Source organism: Peromyscus leucopus, chromosome 17 (assembly GCF_004664715.2).
Source record: "Peromyscus leucopus breed LL Stock chromosome 17, UCI_PerLeu_2.1, whole genome shotgun sequence".
NCBI lineage: Eukaryota > Metazoa > Chordata > Mammalia > Rodentia > Cricetidae > Peromyscus > Peromyscus leucopus.
The window spans coordinates 52,411,531-52,426,793 of record NC_051077.1 but is presented as its reverse complement, the minus strand read 5'-3'; the positions used below and the strand labels follow the sequence as shown (position 1 = coordinate 52,426,793).

Genomic DNA, 15,263 nt, shown 5'->3' with positions numbered 1-15,263 from the left:
CTAAATTCTCCTTTGTGTGATATACTATCTCATAAGCATTGGTAAATCCTTAATATCACCAATTCTACCTTTCTACATCACAGCTTGGTAGTGGAGCTACCCAACACATGAGATGCCTTTTAAAACCTCCAAAAAATTAACTATGAATGGATCTGACATGTAAGGTTAAGTGCAAAGTGCTGAACTTCTAGAAGATACTTGAGAAACTAGGCCTCTCTGAGTTTGGCAGCCTGCTTGGGCCATGAGAGGTTTCTTTAAGGTCCCGATGTATAAAGCAAAAACAGCTCCTTCTCTAAAACCGGGAATATGCTTGGGAGAGAGCTGGTCATGTTCTGGGGGCAGGGCCTTTGGGGAGGGGTTGCTTCAGACCCTGAGAACCCAACTCTTTACACACATCAGGATATGGTTATCAGTCCCAGGGCCACTGTGAACTTTGTTCATAATGTTCTTGAGTTACCCTCTGTTCTTCTTGGGCAATATTGTCTGATTAGCCTCCTCCTGAATTTGTACACTTCCTTTTAAAATTGACCCCACTGGTTTATAGTAACAAGAGACTTGCTGTTGAATTTGGCACTAATCTACATCCAGTCTGGGATAGGTGTGTGCTTCAAGTGGAAGCCAGGGCTGGAAAACACTGTGCTGTGTCTCTTCAGGTCACCCGGTCCTGTTACTCAGTCCACACTAACTAATCAGGCCCTCCAGTGGACCGGCCAGTCAGATGGGAGGGTTCTTCCGGGTGCCAGGCTTCTGGCTCAGCTGCTTTGCTGAGGAAGTCGGAAGTTGGACTGTGTATGGCGCCTTGGGCTCCACTGCAGGGAGCTTTGGGGAGAGCACGGGCGAGCTCTGCAGCCGAACCGAACCGTGGTGAGCGAAGGGCTGCTGTCCCCAGGCGGGGAGGAGTGGCCGGCCATGGTGAGCAAGGGGTCGCTGTCCCAGGACTAAAAGGAGCGGCTGGCTGAGCCGCGGGAGCCGATGTGATGGGTCCTATCCCGCTCCGTGGGAGCCAGCGGCCAGATGCAGAGCTCAGCATGTTTCTGCCTGGACCCGCGTGGTCTTGCACGGTCCTGCTTGTCCAGTGTGGTCCCTGCAACTCCCTGGGCTGGGGCAGCAGCCTCTGAATAACTTCACTCCACTGGCTGTGTCTGTGCAGAGCATTGGGAGCTGGACTGTGCTTTGAAGTGTCCTTGTTGACGTCACTGTGAAATGCTGATTCCTGTAGTGCTTGTATTGTCCCGATGGAAGGCAGATTTGCCAAACTCAGAAAGCCCTAGTCTCTCGAGTATCTTTCAGAAGTTCTGCACTTTTAACATTGAACATTTAGGTGTAGGATCCGTCTAGAGTTAATTTTGTGGAGCTTGTAAACAGCATTTCCTGTGTAGAGTAGCACTCCACTGCTAAACTGTGATGTAGAAGAAACTTAGTGGTATAAGGATTTGCCAATGCTTAGGAGACATTAAGTCACACAAAGTTGAATTTAGCTAAGGAAGGGCTGCCTTCCAAATACCCCAAAGACAAGTGGTATGTTAACCATGCCTGTTAGAGATTAGTATGATAAGATGTAAATGTTTGTTTACCAGGACTAACCAGCCATTAAGCTACATTCCCATAACAAAGGAGACAACCCTGATTTATAACCAGCCTAAATGCCCACCTCCCCATCACAGAACAGGCCTCTAACTGCTCAAGGAACCATTACAGGGTCACAACCAACTTTAAGTCCTGGTATGCCATGAAGGTATATTAATTCTAGAACAGCTGCATCTCCAGCCTTTTTGAAAAGTGGTTTTCAGTCAAGGTCTCCTATGTTGACTGAAGCATGTCTGTAGCCCCACAGGGCATTGCCCTTGCTGTCCTCCTGACTAACCACCCTAAATCCTTGGATTACAGGCCTGTAGCACCACAGAGTTCTAAAATGACCAGTTTGAGTCACATAGTGGACTGTCCATTGCAGTAACAGGAAAAGGATTTGTGTGTGGAGCTTGGCTTCTCCCTTCAGACCAGAAGAGGAGGAACAGTGTACTGTGCACACTGCAGGGGGAAACAGACTAGACAACAGCTAGATCACAGACAGAAATTAAAGGCAGTGAGCTGCAGGGGTCTCCATCATCAAGAAGGGGCATGGTGAGTGACTTTCTGTGCAGTTTCTCTCAATGAATTGATTCTTTCCATGTGAAAGAACACAGACAGCAATGGTGGGTGTACAATTTAGGGAGGGTAGCTACTGAGTATTCAGTTTCCAGTTAGGGAACTCTCCTATGCAGATATGTGCAGTTCTAGTTAACACAGTTGAGTCAGCTCAGAAGTTTGAGACACAGGCCATTGGCTGTCAATCTGTGTCAGCTTACAGCACTCAGCAGCTATCATTTTACATGGACAAAGTCATACAATGTCTTATTAATTGCATTTTCTCTATCAGGGAAGTGCCCACTCTGTTTCAAAGTCAGTATAACCTAGTATTCTTCCAATTATTATTTTTTTTTATCATTTTTAAAAGTCAGTTATTGGTATCACTCTAAAATTTCATTTTCTTTAAATGAATTACTCCTTTAATCTTTATTTGTTTCTGTTTCCAGTGTTTCTAGGTCATTGATAGTTTCATTCCCTTTTCTCAAGTGTTGTTGATCATTTATTTCTATTAAGAGCAATGTCGCCTATAGCTCAGGCTTGCTTCATGCTATATAATTGAGATTGCTTTGAACACCCAATCCTGCCTCTGCTGCCCAGTGCTGGGAAGTCCGTCAGTCAGTCCTGCAGCTCCTTCTAGCCTGGGCCTTGACTGGTCAGTGAGAAGGAAAAGAGACCAGTGAATGAGTGTCCTCCAATATCTGGCTTTTATTGGGAACTTAAAATGCTACAGGACCTGTGTGAGAACTGAGTTCATTAACAACTGTAAAGCAGGTGTCCTCACAGCAGAGAAGGATGGGCAGGAAGGAGGGTGAAACCTTGCCTGCTTTGACAGTAGTTGACATCAGCAATGAGTAGTGAGGTGATCAATTTTAGATGATCGACAAATGTCCTGACTGGCCATTTCTTGGGCCCACAGACCAGGCAATCAAGAATCTGAATACAGAACTGAAGTTCTTGTGAAACAAAATTACAGTAGTTACTCTAGTTCAAGCAAAATAGAAGATCTGGGTAAAATAGTGTGGCCCTGCCTAACAGGACTGTGTTTTACAGTTTGAGATGTTAAGTCTGAGAGAAAAGGTATGAGCAGTACTTGGTGTGTTCCAAATCTCGAGTCTCTGGAGCACATGCCATAAAGCCTGTTTCAACTTCTTAACATAACTTTACGAATATAATCACATCATTTCCACCATATCTTTCCTGCCTCCAAGCCCTCCCATAGACTCTTTATTATTTTCTAATTTATGGCCTCTTTTTGCTTAAGCAACAGCAACTATTTGGATTTGAGCTGTGTTTGGCTGCAGGACTTCCCAACTATGAAGCAATGGGTTGGCTGCCCTGGACATTGAGTGTGTAATGGAATGTGCACACAAAGGACCCTGTGCCTTGGAAGAGGAACAGGAAATGCTCCGGGAGATTGGAAGATTCTACTAAAATACTAATTTCCCAGACTAGAGCGCTGTATCATAGGGTGGAAGGGCAGAGCTGGGAAGGCCTATGCTGTTTGGGTGTTTTGATTTCTGCTCACCCAGTAGGGTAACTGCTACTGTCCTGAGGCTCAGCTGGATGGCTCTAGCTAATGAGGGACCCTCGGAAGGCTTAACAATCAAGAGTACCTGTGGGAGGTAGCTTGTAGATTCTTTCTAAGGTTCTAATGCAGCTGTAAGGAGCTGTGAGGGAGACCACAAGCCATGCCATAGTGAGAGTGGGGTCACTGTCTTCACTGTCAGGGCAGGAAGAGCAGTTCTGCTGAGCTGTCAGAGCTGCTGGGACTGAATTGGACCACAATCCAGACTAGTTCTGTTAGTCCTTGTGGTGACCTGGGTAGTGGCCCTTGGACCCCTGACCCTCCCTGAGTGTGGATTCTCTGGGGTTAGGGAGGCTCTTTACACCTGGCTTTGGGAGCTGTGGTGCTTATAATATCAGTGCCCAGTGTGTACACACAGGCCTTGCTTCTGGTGTGTGGTGGGAAGACAGATTGGAAAACTGAAGGTCTGGTTTCTAGAAGTTCTAAATGTTGCATTCCCCATTCAGTTTTGTGTGATAAATTTTACAGATAGTTTAGAAAATGGTAGAAAGGAGGTGATGGTGATCATCCTTCACCAATACTTGATCAGGGAAATTCAATTCCAGGGGACAAAAGGAGTTTCTGAGCTGCAAAAGTTTTTCAGGCGTGCATGGGGTTGCATTGATGGAGAGGGCAGATTCCACATTTTGTGCCCTAATGCATGTGGCAGGAATAAATTATTCTTGTTTATTGTTTTGTGTGTGGGGGCATCAGTGGGGTTGGGCTTGCCTGAAACCACAGGGGGCACCAGAGCCATAGTCCACCTTTCTGATGACTTCCATTTCCAGAGAGAGCTCTAGAGCATGGGGCTGTTTGGAAAGGAGATCAGTAGCTGGGAGGTCAGAAATATAACAGTTTAGGGGTCCCTTTGAGTCATCTTTGTGTGAATTTTGAAGTCTGTGTTATTTAATTTCTATATATCTACAATCATAAATAACATTGGCCAAGTTCACATTTTCCCTGGCTGAGTTTTCTTAGGTCTTTTGATAAAAGCTTGACTATATTTTTTCGCTTTTGCTCCTGGCTTTTTCTTTCCATCCTCTTATTTTTTTTTAAATTTTTTTTTTTTTTTTTTTTGGTTTTTCGAGATAGAATTTCTCTGTGTAGTTTTGGTGCCTGTCCTGCTGGATCTCATTCTATAGACCAGGCTGGCCTTGAACTCACATAGATACACCTGCCTCCCGAGTGCTGGGATTAAAGGCGTGTGCCACCACTGTCCAGCTCCATCCCCTCATTCTTTCACAAATATTGTACACATTCCCAATTGTTGTAACTTTGTGGTAAGCACAGAAGTCACATTGTATCAATGTGTGTACTATTTCTTCATAATCCTATTGAGAATTCTTAGTTTTTCCACATGGAATGTAGCTTTAGAATTAGGTTTCCTGTTAATTTTTTTTTTTTTTGCAATTTTCCTTGGATTGTATTGAATTTATGCTACTAATTGAACATATACAAAATCCTTTTTTTTAAAAACAAGTATGTCATGTTAATGATGTTGTTTACAGAAATATAAAAGGGTAAAGGATATTATTCTACATAATCATTTGTTTAGCAAACTACAGTAAGTGTGTGAATCTGAATCTGATGTGAAATAATGTACACTGCCATAGGAAGAAGAGTTCTGTATAGAGTTCAGTGATACAGAATATATTATTATGTTCACGTAAAAGATATCCCACTAAGTATGATTTAATTGAGAAACCAAAACGAGTGAAAATAAAACATGCTCCAGAATTGAACAATGAATCTGAATATGACATGGGATTATGTAATAAACTTTTGTGGTTGTTGGTTGGGATTTTCCATAATATCAACTAAAAGCAGTTAAAGCCATGTTGCGCTGTTATAGTTGATATAAAATTGCACACATTTAGTGCATGTATTATGATGCATTTGGTCATATTACCTACACCCTAGCAACCTCATTACCACAAACAACAGAGTAAACCATGTTCTCCAGACAGTCTTTTTCTATCCATGTGTGTCTACAGTATACAGAGTTCTCATAAAATGACAAAATTGCTATGGACCCAGCAATCTTCTCAGTGTAATCTTCCATGCACTTGAAATTAGTATTAAAAAGTATCAGAACTCTCATACCCATGGCAGTTATATTCAGGGTTGCCTAAGTAGGAAAATAACATAAGTGTTCCCTTGTTGAGGACAAATTGGGTGCCTCATATAGTGCTAAATGAATGAAGACATTCACAATGGTTAAAGGACCCTCACACTCAGTGCTGTATCTGTCATGATGCAGTATGTGATTTCAGCTTAGGCTCTGTCAACCCACTTCTTATTCCCTTCTGATTTTAATGTCTAAAGCACTGTCATTTGTTAGATGGATATGAAAGCTTCATCCATCTTGTCTACCCTACAGGTAGCAATAGAAAAGGAAAGGCGGAAGCTGAAGCAATCATCTTCAAAGGTTTTTTTTTTTTTCTGACAGGTCTTTCATGCAAGTCTTTCTTTTGCTTTTTTAAGAGTTACTCCAACATGTGGGTCCATTCTAATATAGAAGCCAAACTTGGCAGGATCACTCATGTTGTGCTGGTTCTAGAAACAAGAAAGGTGCAAAATTTCAGGTCATGGATTCTTAGTCTGTGGTTCTAGTTCAGCACTGTTACAGGCATCTGTGTTTGGCAAAGTCAGAGCCCCAGTGAGGAGACTGTGAGAGTCAATTACATGAAGCTGTGAAGATGAAGCGTGGGTTGTGTTTTGAGACCACAAGATGTTGAGATTCCTAAGCTGTGAGACATCTGCCACAAAGAGTTGCATATATGGAGTGGAAGTAACCAAAGAGAGAGAGAGAGAGAGAGAGAGAGAGAGAGAGAGAGAGAGAGAGATATGTGTGAGAAGTTGCTGAGATAGGGTCATCTAACCCCTTCAAACTGATACCCCCTATGTTTACCACAGAGGTACAGGATTTTGTGTTTACCTTGCTGGGTTTCAGTTTTGCCTTGGTCCAGTCTTCCCCCACTATGTCCCCATTCCTATATTTTGGATTGGGAACATGTATTCTGTACCATTGTATGTTGGGAACTTGTTTTCTGATTTTACAAGATGTCACAGTTGCTTTGAGTATCAGAAGAGACTTTGGACATTTGAACAGTGTTGGGACTGGTGTAGATTAGGAGGATCTTTGAAGTTAGATTAAATGCATTTTCATCATGGGATGATAATGATTTTATAGTGACTTGGGTCAGAATGTAGGTGATTGAATAAAAGCTCCCAGATAGGATGTTATATTTGAACACTTGTCTCTCCTTGCTGGCTTTCTTTTGGGCACTTATGGAACCTTCAGTAGGAAGAGCCTTCCTGGATGAAATTCTTCACTGGGGATGGGATTTGCTTGTCTATAGCCTCACCCTATTTTCTGTTCTTTATGTCTGGTGTGTTGTGATTGAAACTGATTAGCCATCTTCCTTCTCTTGCTTCATGACTTTACTACCATTATAGACTATCCCTAAATCACACAAGATACAGTAGAAGCAATTGCTATTCAATGCCAAACCATTTTGCTGGCCTGATATTTTTGTTTAATTTTTTTTTTAAATTTTTTGGTTTTGAAGACAATGTTTCCCTGTGTAGTCATGGCTTCCCTGAAAGTAGGTCTGTAAACCAGGCTGGCCTCAAACTCAGAGATCCTCCTTTCCTGGTCTCCTGAGTGCTGGGATTAAGGTGGGCCAACATGCTGTCTTTTTTGTTTATACATCATTGGCAGATGGGCCTTGAATGTAGGTTTTTGTACATGCCAAGCGTATGCTGCTGTGCTGAGCTTCACCTACATCTTGAATTCTGAAATTTTCAGAGGGTCTCATTCTGTTTCTCTGGGTGGCATGAATTTATGACATTAATACTACCTGAGCCTTTTGAGTCATTGGATTGCAGCTGTGTGATATTCTTCCTACCTATTGTGTTTGTTTTGTATTTTTTATAAGTTAATTTATTTTACATCTTGTCTACAGTTTCCCCTCCCTTTTCTCCTCCCAGTCCCTTTCCCCCACCCTTCTCTGTTCCCACCCCAAATCCACTCCTCTGTTCTTGTTTAGGAAAGGGAAGGTCTCCCAAGAATATCAACAAAACACGACATATAAAGTTACAGTAAGACTAAGCACTTCTCCATGTATAAAACTGGACAGGTGACCCCATATGAGGAGTAGGGTCCCAAAAGTCAGTAAAAGAGTTGGAGACAGCCCCTGTTCCTACTGTTAAGAGTCCCAGAAGAGGACCAAGCTATACAACTGTAACATATATGCATAGTGCTGGGTCAGTCCCATGCAGGCTCCCTGGTTGTTGGTTTAGTCTTTGTGAGCCCCAGTGAGCCCAGGTTAGTTGATTCTGTGAGTTTTCTTGTGGTGTTCTTGACTCCTCTGGCTTCTACAATTCTCCCCCTCCCCTGCAGGATTCCCCAAGCTCCACCTAATGTTTGGCTGTGAGTCTGCATTTGTTTCCATCAGTTGCTGGATGAAGCCTTTCTGATAACAATTGGGCTAGGCACCAATCTATAGCAGAATATTTTTAGGCCTCATTACATTGACATTTTCCCTCCTCCATTTGTGTGTGGTTCTATCCTAGGTCTCTGGGTCATCCAGCCTGTTGGTCCTTGCTATGGGCTGCAGGAAAATATTATAAGAACTCAGCTGGTTATAGCAAAGCCACTACCTGAAGGGATCAAGGAATTCCTTCAGAGGAAGCCAAATTCCAAGGAGCTTTTTATGCTTTGGCTTGTTATATATCAGCTGTCTTCCGTTATGAAAGTCACGTGTGCCTTCATAGTTTTCCCAATTGATTTTTCCCTAAGAATTGCTAACAGTGTGGACTGATCACTCTTTGGACATATACATTCAAGGTATTTGGAGAACAGCCTCAGGAAAGGCATCCTTCCCCCCTCCCCTTTCAGCACTGGAATCAGATATTTCCCTTAGCCACTTTCAAGGGCTAACAGAAATAACATTCCAGACCACCACATGCTAGTCTTTTGATTTAAGGAGACACTGCCTAGGTCAGGTGGACCTTAAGTTATAACTTCACACAATGTAGCTCAGACCCTCCTTTCTTACAGCCTTACTAACTCTATAGACCACTAACTTCTTACCTAACCACTTCTTGAAATAGCGACCGAGCACATAGACCCCCTTTTTCATATACTAACTGGTCATTAGCACTCAGTTGATCTCTTTTTACTACCATTTTGGATTGTAAAGAAAGCCTGATGGTCACTGCCTGAGGGAAATTCTTACCTACCTTTATGACCCCATAGAATTCAAGCCTGGTGACCTTGCTCCACCAGAGGCTTACTGTTGTATGGGTTTATAACTGGATTCCTGGGAAACTTAAGAGGAACATAGAGAACTGAGAGAATAAGGAGACAGAGAAGAGAAAAGAGAATGGAAGAACTAGATGAGTAAGAACTGGAGATGAACAAACTGAGACGGGGAAGAACTAGATTGAAGGGCTAGAAGAGAGGACTAGAGGAACGAGATGGAAGATGAGCAAGAACCAGATGAGAAAGAACAAGATGAGAGAGAAGGAGAAGGGGCTGGAGCTGATATGGGAAAGAACTAGATGGATGAGAACCTAGAAGGGGCAGAACTAAGATGAAGGAATTTAGATAGAACCTAGAGGGGACAGCAGATAAATGTAGAGAGAAATCAGGCAAGAAAGGAGCTAAAAATAAGAGCAGAATAGAAGCTTATATAGAGAGAACTGACACAGAATAATAAAGTGTATGGACTAAGGAGTTTCGTGTACATAGATTCATTTCTTTTCATCAAAGATTAATTATCAGCTGGTTGTAGATTCTTCCCAGACCCTAGGAGGGGACTATTGAGGGGCTGGACCCCCATTCCCCAAAAGGGCCTGGTGTTCCAGGCAGTGTTAGGGGTGGGTTTACTTTCCTGGCATGGGTTTTAGTCTAGACTGGTCATTGGTCAGCCACTCCCTCAATCTCTAGGCCACCTTTACCCCAGCACATCCCATAGGCAGGACAGACTATAGGTCTAAGGTTATATGTCTGGGTTGGTTTCCCACTCCTTCCATTTGAAGTCTTGCCTGGTCAAAGGAGATGGCCAGATCAGGCTATGTATCTGCTATTGCTAGGAGTCTTAGCTGGGGTCATTTTTGGAGATTCCTGGGAGATTCCTTGGCACCAGGTTTTGATCTGACCTTGAAATGCCCCCTTCCATTCGTCTCTTTCAGTACTTTCCCCTTGGTTACCTCCCCGCAACCTGGTGCACTCATGTTCCCTTTTCCACCAGCAATCTCCTCACAAAAATCTCTTCTATATCTGCCCTTCCCAGGGAGAGCCAGGCATCCCCCACCCTTTGCATCTTCCTTGTTACCTAGTCTCTCTGGGTCTGAGATTGCAGCATAGTTTTCCTTTATTTTACAGCTAATACCCACTTATGAGTGAGTGCATACCATGTTTGTCTTTCTCGGTCTGGGTTACTTTACTCAGGATAATTTTTTTTTTCTAGTTCCATCCATTTGCCTTCAAACTTCCTGATATCATTGTTTTAAATAGCTGAGAGATACTCCATTGTGTAAATGTACCACATTTTCTTTATCCATTCCTCAGTTGAGAGACATCTAGGGTGTTTCCAGGTTCTGGCTATTACAAATAAAGCTGCCATGAACATAGTTGAGCATGTGTCCTTGTGGTTTGATTGAGTAACCTTTGGGTATATACCCTAGAGAGTGGTATAGTTGGGTCTTGTGGTAGATTGATTTCCTGTTTTCAGAGGCACCGCCACACTGATTTCCAAATTGGCTATACAAGTTTGCACTTTGACGAGTAATGGAGGAATGTTCCCCTTGCTCCAATCCTCTCCAGAATGATCTATTACTTGTATATTTGATCTTAGCCATTCTGACAGGTGTAAGATGGAATCTCAGAGTCATTTTGATTTGCATTTTTCTTATGGCTAAGGATGTTGAACATCTCCTTAAGTGTGTCTTGGCCATTTGAGAGTCTTATGTTAAGAACTGTTTAGATCTGTTCCCCCAGTTTTTTTTTTGTTGTTTGTTGATTTTTTTCATTTATTTTACATACTGACCACAGTTTCCCCTCCCTCCTCTTCTCTTGTTCCCTCTACCCTCTACCCCATTTTTAAATTGAATTATTTTATTTGTTGATGTCTGGTTTCTTGAGTTCTTTATATATTTTGGATATCAGCCCTCTGTTGGTTGTGGGGTTGGTGAAGATCTTTTCCCATTCTGTAGGCTGCTGTTTTGTCCTATTGATGGTGTTGTTTGCCTTACAGAAGCTTTTTAGTTTCATGAGGTCCCATTTATTAAGTGTTGATCTTAGTGCCTGCATTATTGGTGTCTTGTTCACAAAGTTGTCTTTTGTGCCAACACATTCAAGGCTCTTTCCCACTTTTTCTTCTATCAGATTCAGTGTATCTGAATTTATGTTGAGGTCTTTGATCCACTTGGACTTGAGTTTTCTGCAGGGTAATAGATATGGATCTATTTGCATTTTTCTACATGCCAACATCCAGTTAGACCACCACCATTTGCTGAAGATGCTTTCTTTTTTCCATTGTATAATTTTGGCTTCTTTGTAAATGTCAGGTGTCCATTGGTATGTTATGTCTGGGTCTTTTATTCAATTCTATTGATCCACCTGTCTTTTTATGTCAATACTATGTGGTTTTTATTACTATAGCTTTGTAATAGAACTTAAAATCAGGGATGTTGATACCCCCAGAAGTTCTTTTATTGTTCAAGATTGTTTTAGCAATCCTAGGTTTTTTGTTTTTTCATATGAAGTTGAGTATTGTTCTTTCAAGGTCTGCAAAGAATTGTGTAGGGATTTTATTGGGATTGCATTGAATCTGTAGATTACTTTTGATAAGATGGCCATTTTTACTATGTTTATCCTACTGATCCATGAACATGGGAGATCTTTTCAACTTCTGATATCTTCTCCAATTTCTTTCTTCAAAGACATGAAGTTCTTGTCATACAGGTCTTCACTTGCTTGGTTAAAATTACACAAAGATATTTTCTATTATTGAGGCTATTGTAAAGGGTGTTAGTTCCCTGATTTCTTTGTCACCCTGTTTATCATTTGTATATAGGAGGTCTACTGATTTTTTTGCATTAATCTCATATCTAGTCACCTGACTAAAGGTGTTTATCAGCTGTAGGAGTTTCCTGGTAGAATTTTTGGGGTTGTTTATGTATACTATCATCTGCAAATAATGATATTTTGACTTTTTCCTTTTTGATTTTATTCTCCTTTATTTCCTTTAGTTGTCTTATTGCTTTACCTAGAACTTCAAGTACTATATTGAATAGATATGGAGAGAATGGACTGTCAGGGTATACCGTTTAGCTCAGGTTGGTTGAAGAAAGAAGGCACCCCCAGATGAAATTTTAAGGCCTATGTGGCAGCAGGGAGATCCAGCCTCTTCTGATGGACTGAATGGAGCAAATAGCCACACAAAGGTGTATTCATTGAAAGTTACACAAAGTATTTCCTCATACCAAGGTCCTTAATCTAATTTACATGTCTTACTAAAGGAAAGCATCTTATGTCCTCATGACTTTAGTCCTTTATTATGTATCATTTGCCATATGCAATAATACAAGACCCTCAGGTGTGTCTGAGGCATCTTGTGATTAAAGTCATGGGATGGCTACAGTGCCACTTCAGGAAAACAATCACTGTTTCCCACAAGGATTCTTGAAGGTCAAATTACTTCTAAAAAAAAGCTGTTCACTCTGGTGTCTATCCTGATACAGTAATTCTGCTAAATTCCTATAACAGTGGACAGTCTTGTTTTGTTCCTGATTTTTATTGGAATTGCTTTGAGTTTCTCTGCATTTAATTTGATGTTGTCTGTTGGCTTGCTGAATATTGCTTTTTTTTTTTTTAAAGATTTATTTATTTATTATGTATACATCATGTATGACTACAGGCCAGAAGAGGGCACCAGATCTCATTACAGATGGTTGTGAGCCACCATGTGGTTGCTGGGAATTGAACTCAAGACCTCTGGAAGAGCAGTCAGTGCTCTTAACCTCTGAGCCATCTCTCTACCCCGGCTTGCTGAATATTGCTTTTATTATGTTTAGGTGTGTCCCTTGTATCCCTAATCTCTCCAAGACTTTTAATATGAAGTGGTGTTGGATTTTGCCAGAGGGTTTTTCAGCATCTAATGAGATAATGATGTGGTTTTTTATTTAAGTTTGTTTATGTGGTGGATTACATTGAGAGAATTTTCATATGTTGAACCATCCCCACATCTCTGGGATGAAGCCTACTTGATCATATGGCTGATCTTTTTTATGTGTTCTTGGATTTGGTTTGCTTGTATTTTATTGAGTATGTTTGCATGAATGTTCATGAGTGAAAATGGTCTGTAGTTCTCTGTCTTTGTTGAGTCTTTGTGTGGTTTGGGTATCACAGTGATTTTGGCCTCAGAAAGAATTTGGCAATGTTCCATCTGTTTCTGTTTTGTAGAATAATTTGAAAAGTATTGACATTAGCTTTTATTTGAAAGTCTGGTAGAATTCTACACTAAAACCTTCTAGCCATAGGCCTTATTTGTTTGGGAGACTTTTAATGACTGCTTCTATTTCCTTAGGGGTTATAGGTCTATTTAAATTGTTTATCTGATATTGATTCAACTATGGTAAATAGTATTCTTCAAGAAATTTATCCATTTACATTTTCCAACTTTGTGGAGTACAGATTTATGAAGTATTATCTTATCTGATCTTGATTCAACTTTGGTAAGTGGTATCTATCAAGAAAATTCACCCACCTCTGCCCCCTGAGTCCTGGAATTAAAGACATGAGCTGATACACCCAGATTACACATTTTTTTGGAGTTAGTAATTGTTTATACAGTTTCTCTGATGTGTACTCAGTACTGTTGATCTGCTTGCTTCTCTCTCTTTATGTCTGTTAACTGGCATTTTTCTTATTCAAAGGGCATATAAATGACAGGGGTGAATCTCCCTTTCAGTTTCCTTCTAAAGTAATTTGATAATTACATTAGAACTTCTGTGTCATGGAATAAGTATGGGACGCACCAGAATTATATGAATATATTATCAAAGAAGGATACATTTACAGTATTGTCACGATCATGCTTTCCGTTGTACACATGTATGGAATATTTTAGAATGCAGTGACCTATGATGATGTGCATGTTGACTTCACTCGGGAAGAGTGGGCTTTGCTGGATCCTTCCCAGAAGAGGCTCTATAAAGATGTGATGCTGGAGACCTACAGGAACCTCACTGTGATAGGTAAGACTGTGAATGTTCCTTCCCTTTCCCAAATAAGGGGACAACTGTTTTTTATGTAATTTTCACTGACTAAGAATGAGGTGAATAAATCAGGCAGGGTTCTAAGATAAACTGATGATAATAACTTATTTTGCATAATTTCTAATAATATATCATACATTTTCTGGTACTATATTTTAGGCTACAATTGGGAAGACCATAATATTGAACATTGTCAAAGTTCTAGAAGACATGGAAGGTAATTTTCATCTGCAAGTGGATACAAATGTGCCTCTGAAGAAAATTTAATATTCCTGGAAGTTTTAAAGAAAGCAGCAGTATAAATAAGCACAGTTTTAAGTGTATTGATAATCATTAATTTCTCACAAAACCATGTACTTCAATGTCAGGGAGCTGGTTTGTGTTTGCAAGGCATTCTTCTAAGAAAGAAGACAAGGAAACAACACTTTAACAGATATCACTATTTTAATCACAGCTCCATGATCACTATGCTATAGAACTACTAATCTGTTTACTTTATATGATTCATATATTGCAAAGACATACATGTGGAGTAGGTGATAAGTATATGTCCAAAATCTTCTTATAAGCAAATTGTAAAGCTAGTGTTACTCATATACTTGTAATGACTTTGCTAAGTTTAGTAAGCAGGGCAGTTTATGAGACTCAAGAACATTGTTGTGGAGAAACCTAAATCCCTATACCACATGTCTTTGAGGAACAAGAAGTCAAACTGTGTGAATGCAATTTGGAAACCATTCAGTTGTTATTTTTCCTTTCATAGGTATATTAGATGTCACAATGGATACAAGCCATGTGAGCATAGAGATATTTAAAGAAGCAATGTACCTCTCTCTCTCTCCCAGAATAATTAAAAGATGTATAGTAGTCCCCACTTTAAGTAGACTTATAGAATGTGATACAAGTTTGTGATAAATTGGTTTTCCAACTGCATCAGGAATACATTAGTAAACTCATACTGCACAAAAGCCCTATGAGTATTAGGAATGTGGAAATTCATCTATTTGTCCTGGTTCACTTTACAAATGTATTATGACTCACACTATAGGAAAATTTATGAATGCAATTAGTGTGGTAAAGCTCTGAATTCTTCAATTCACTTCAAATATGTGAAAAAACTCATATGGAAAAAGGATGCTATAAATGTGAGCCATGTAATAAAGGCTCTTACCATCACAGGTATTTTCAAAAGTGCAAAACAACTTATAATGAATGGGAATACTCTAAATGTAAATAAAGTGATAAAACTTTAAGATCTGTTTCCTTTTTACAGTTAAACCAA

At 40.5% G+C, this 15,263-nt stretch overlaps 1 protein-coding gene across 1 annotated transcript; it reads left to right on the top strand.

The window, feature by feature from the left end:
* Positions 1-749: 749 nt before the first annotated feature.
* On the top strand, positions 750-15,234 carry LOC114709604 (zinc finger protein 431-like). Its single transcript, XM_037211793.1, has 3 exons — positions 750-912; positions 13,834-13,960; positions 14,141-15,234. Exons 1-3 carry the CDS (start codon positions 910-912, stop codon positions 14,200-14,202), a joined length of 192 nt encoding a protein of 63 aa, XP_037067688.1. The 5' UTR covers positions 750-909; the 3' UTR covers positions 14,203-15,234.
* The last annotated feature ends 29 nt before the right edge of the window (positions 15,235-15,263 follow it).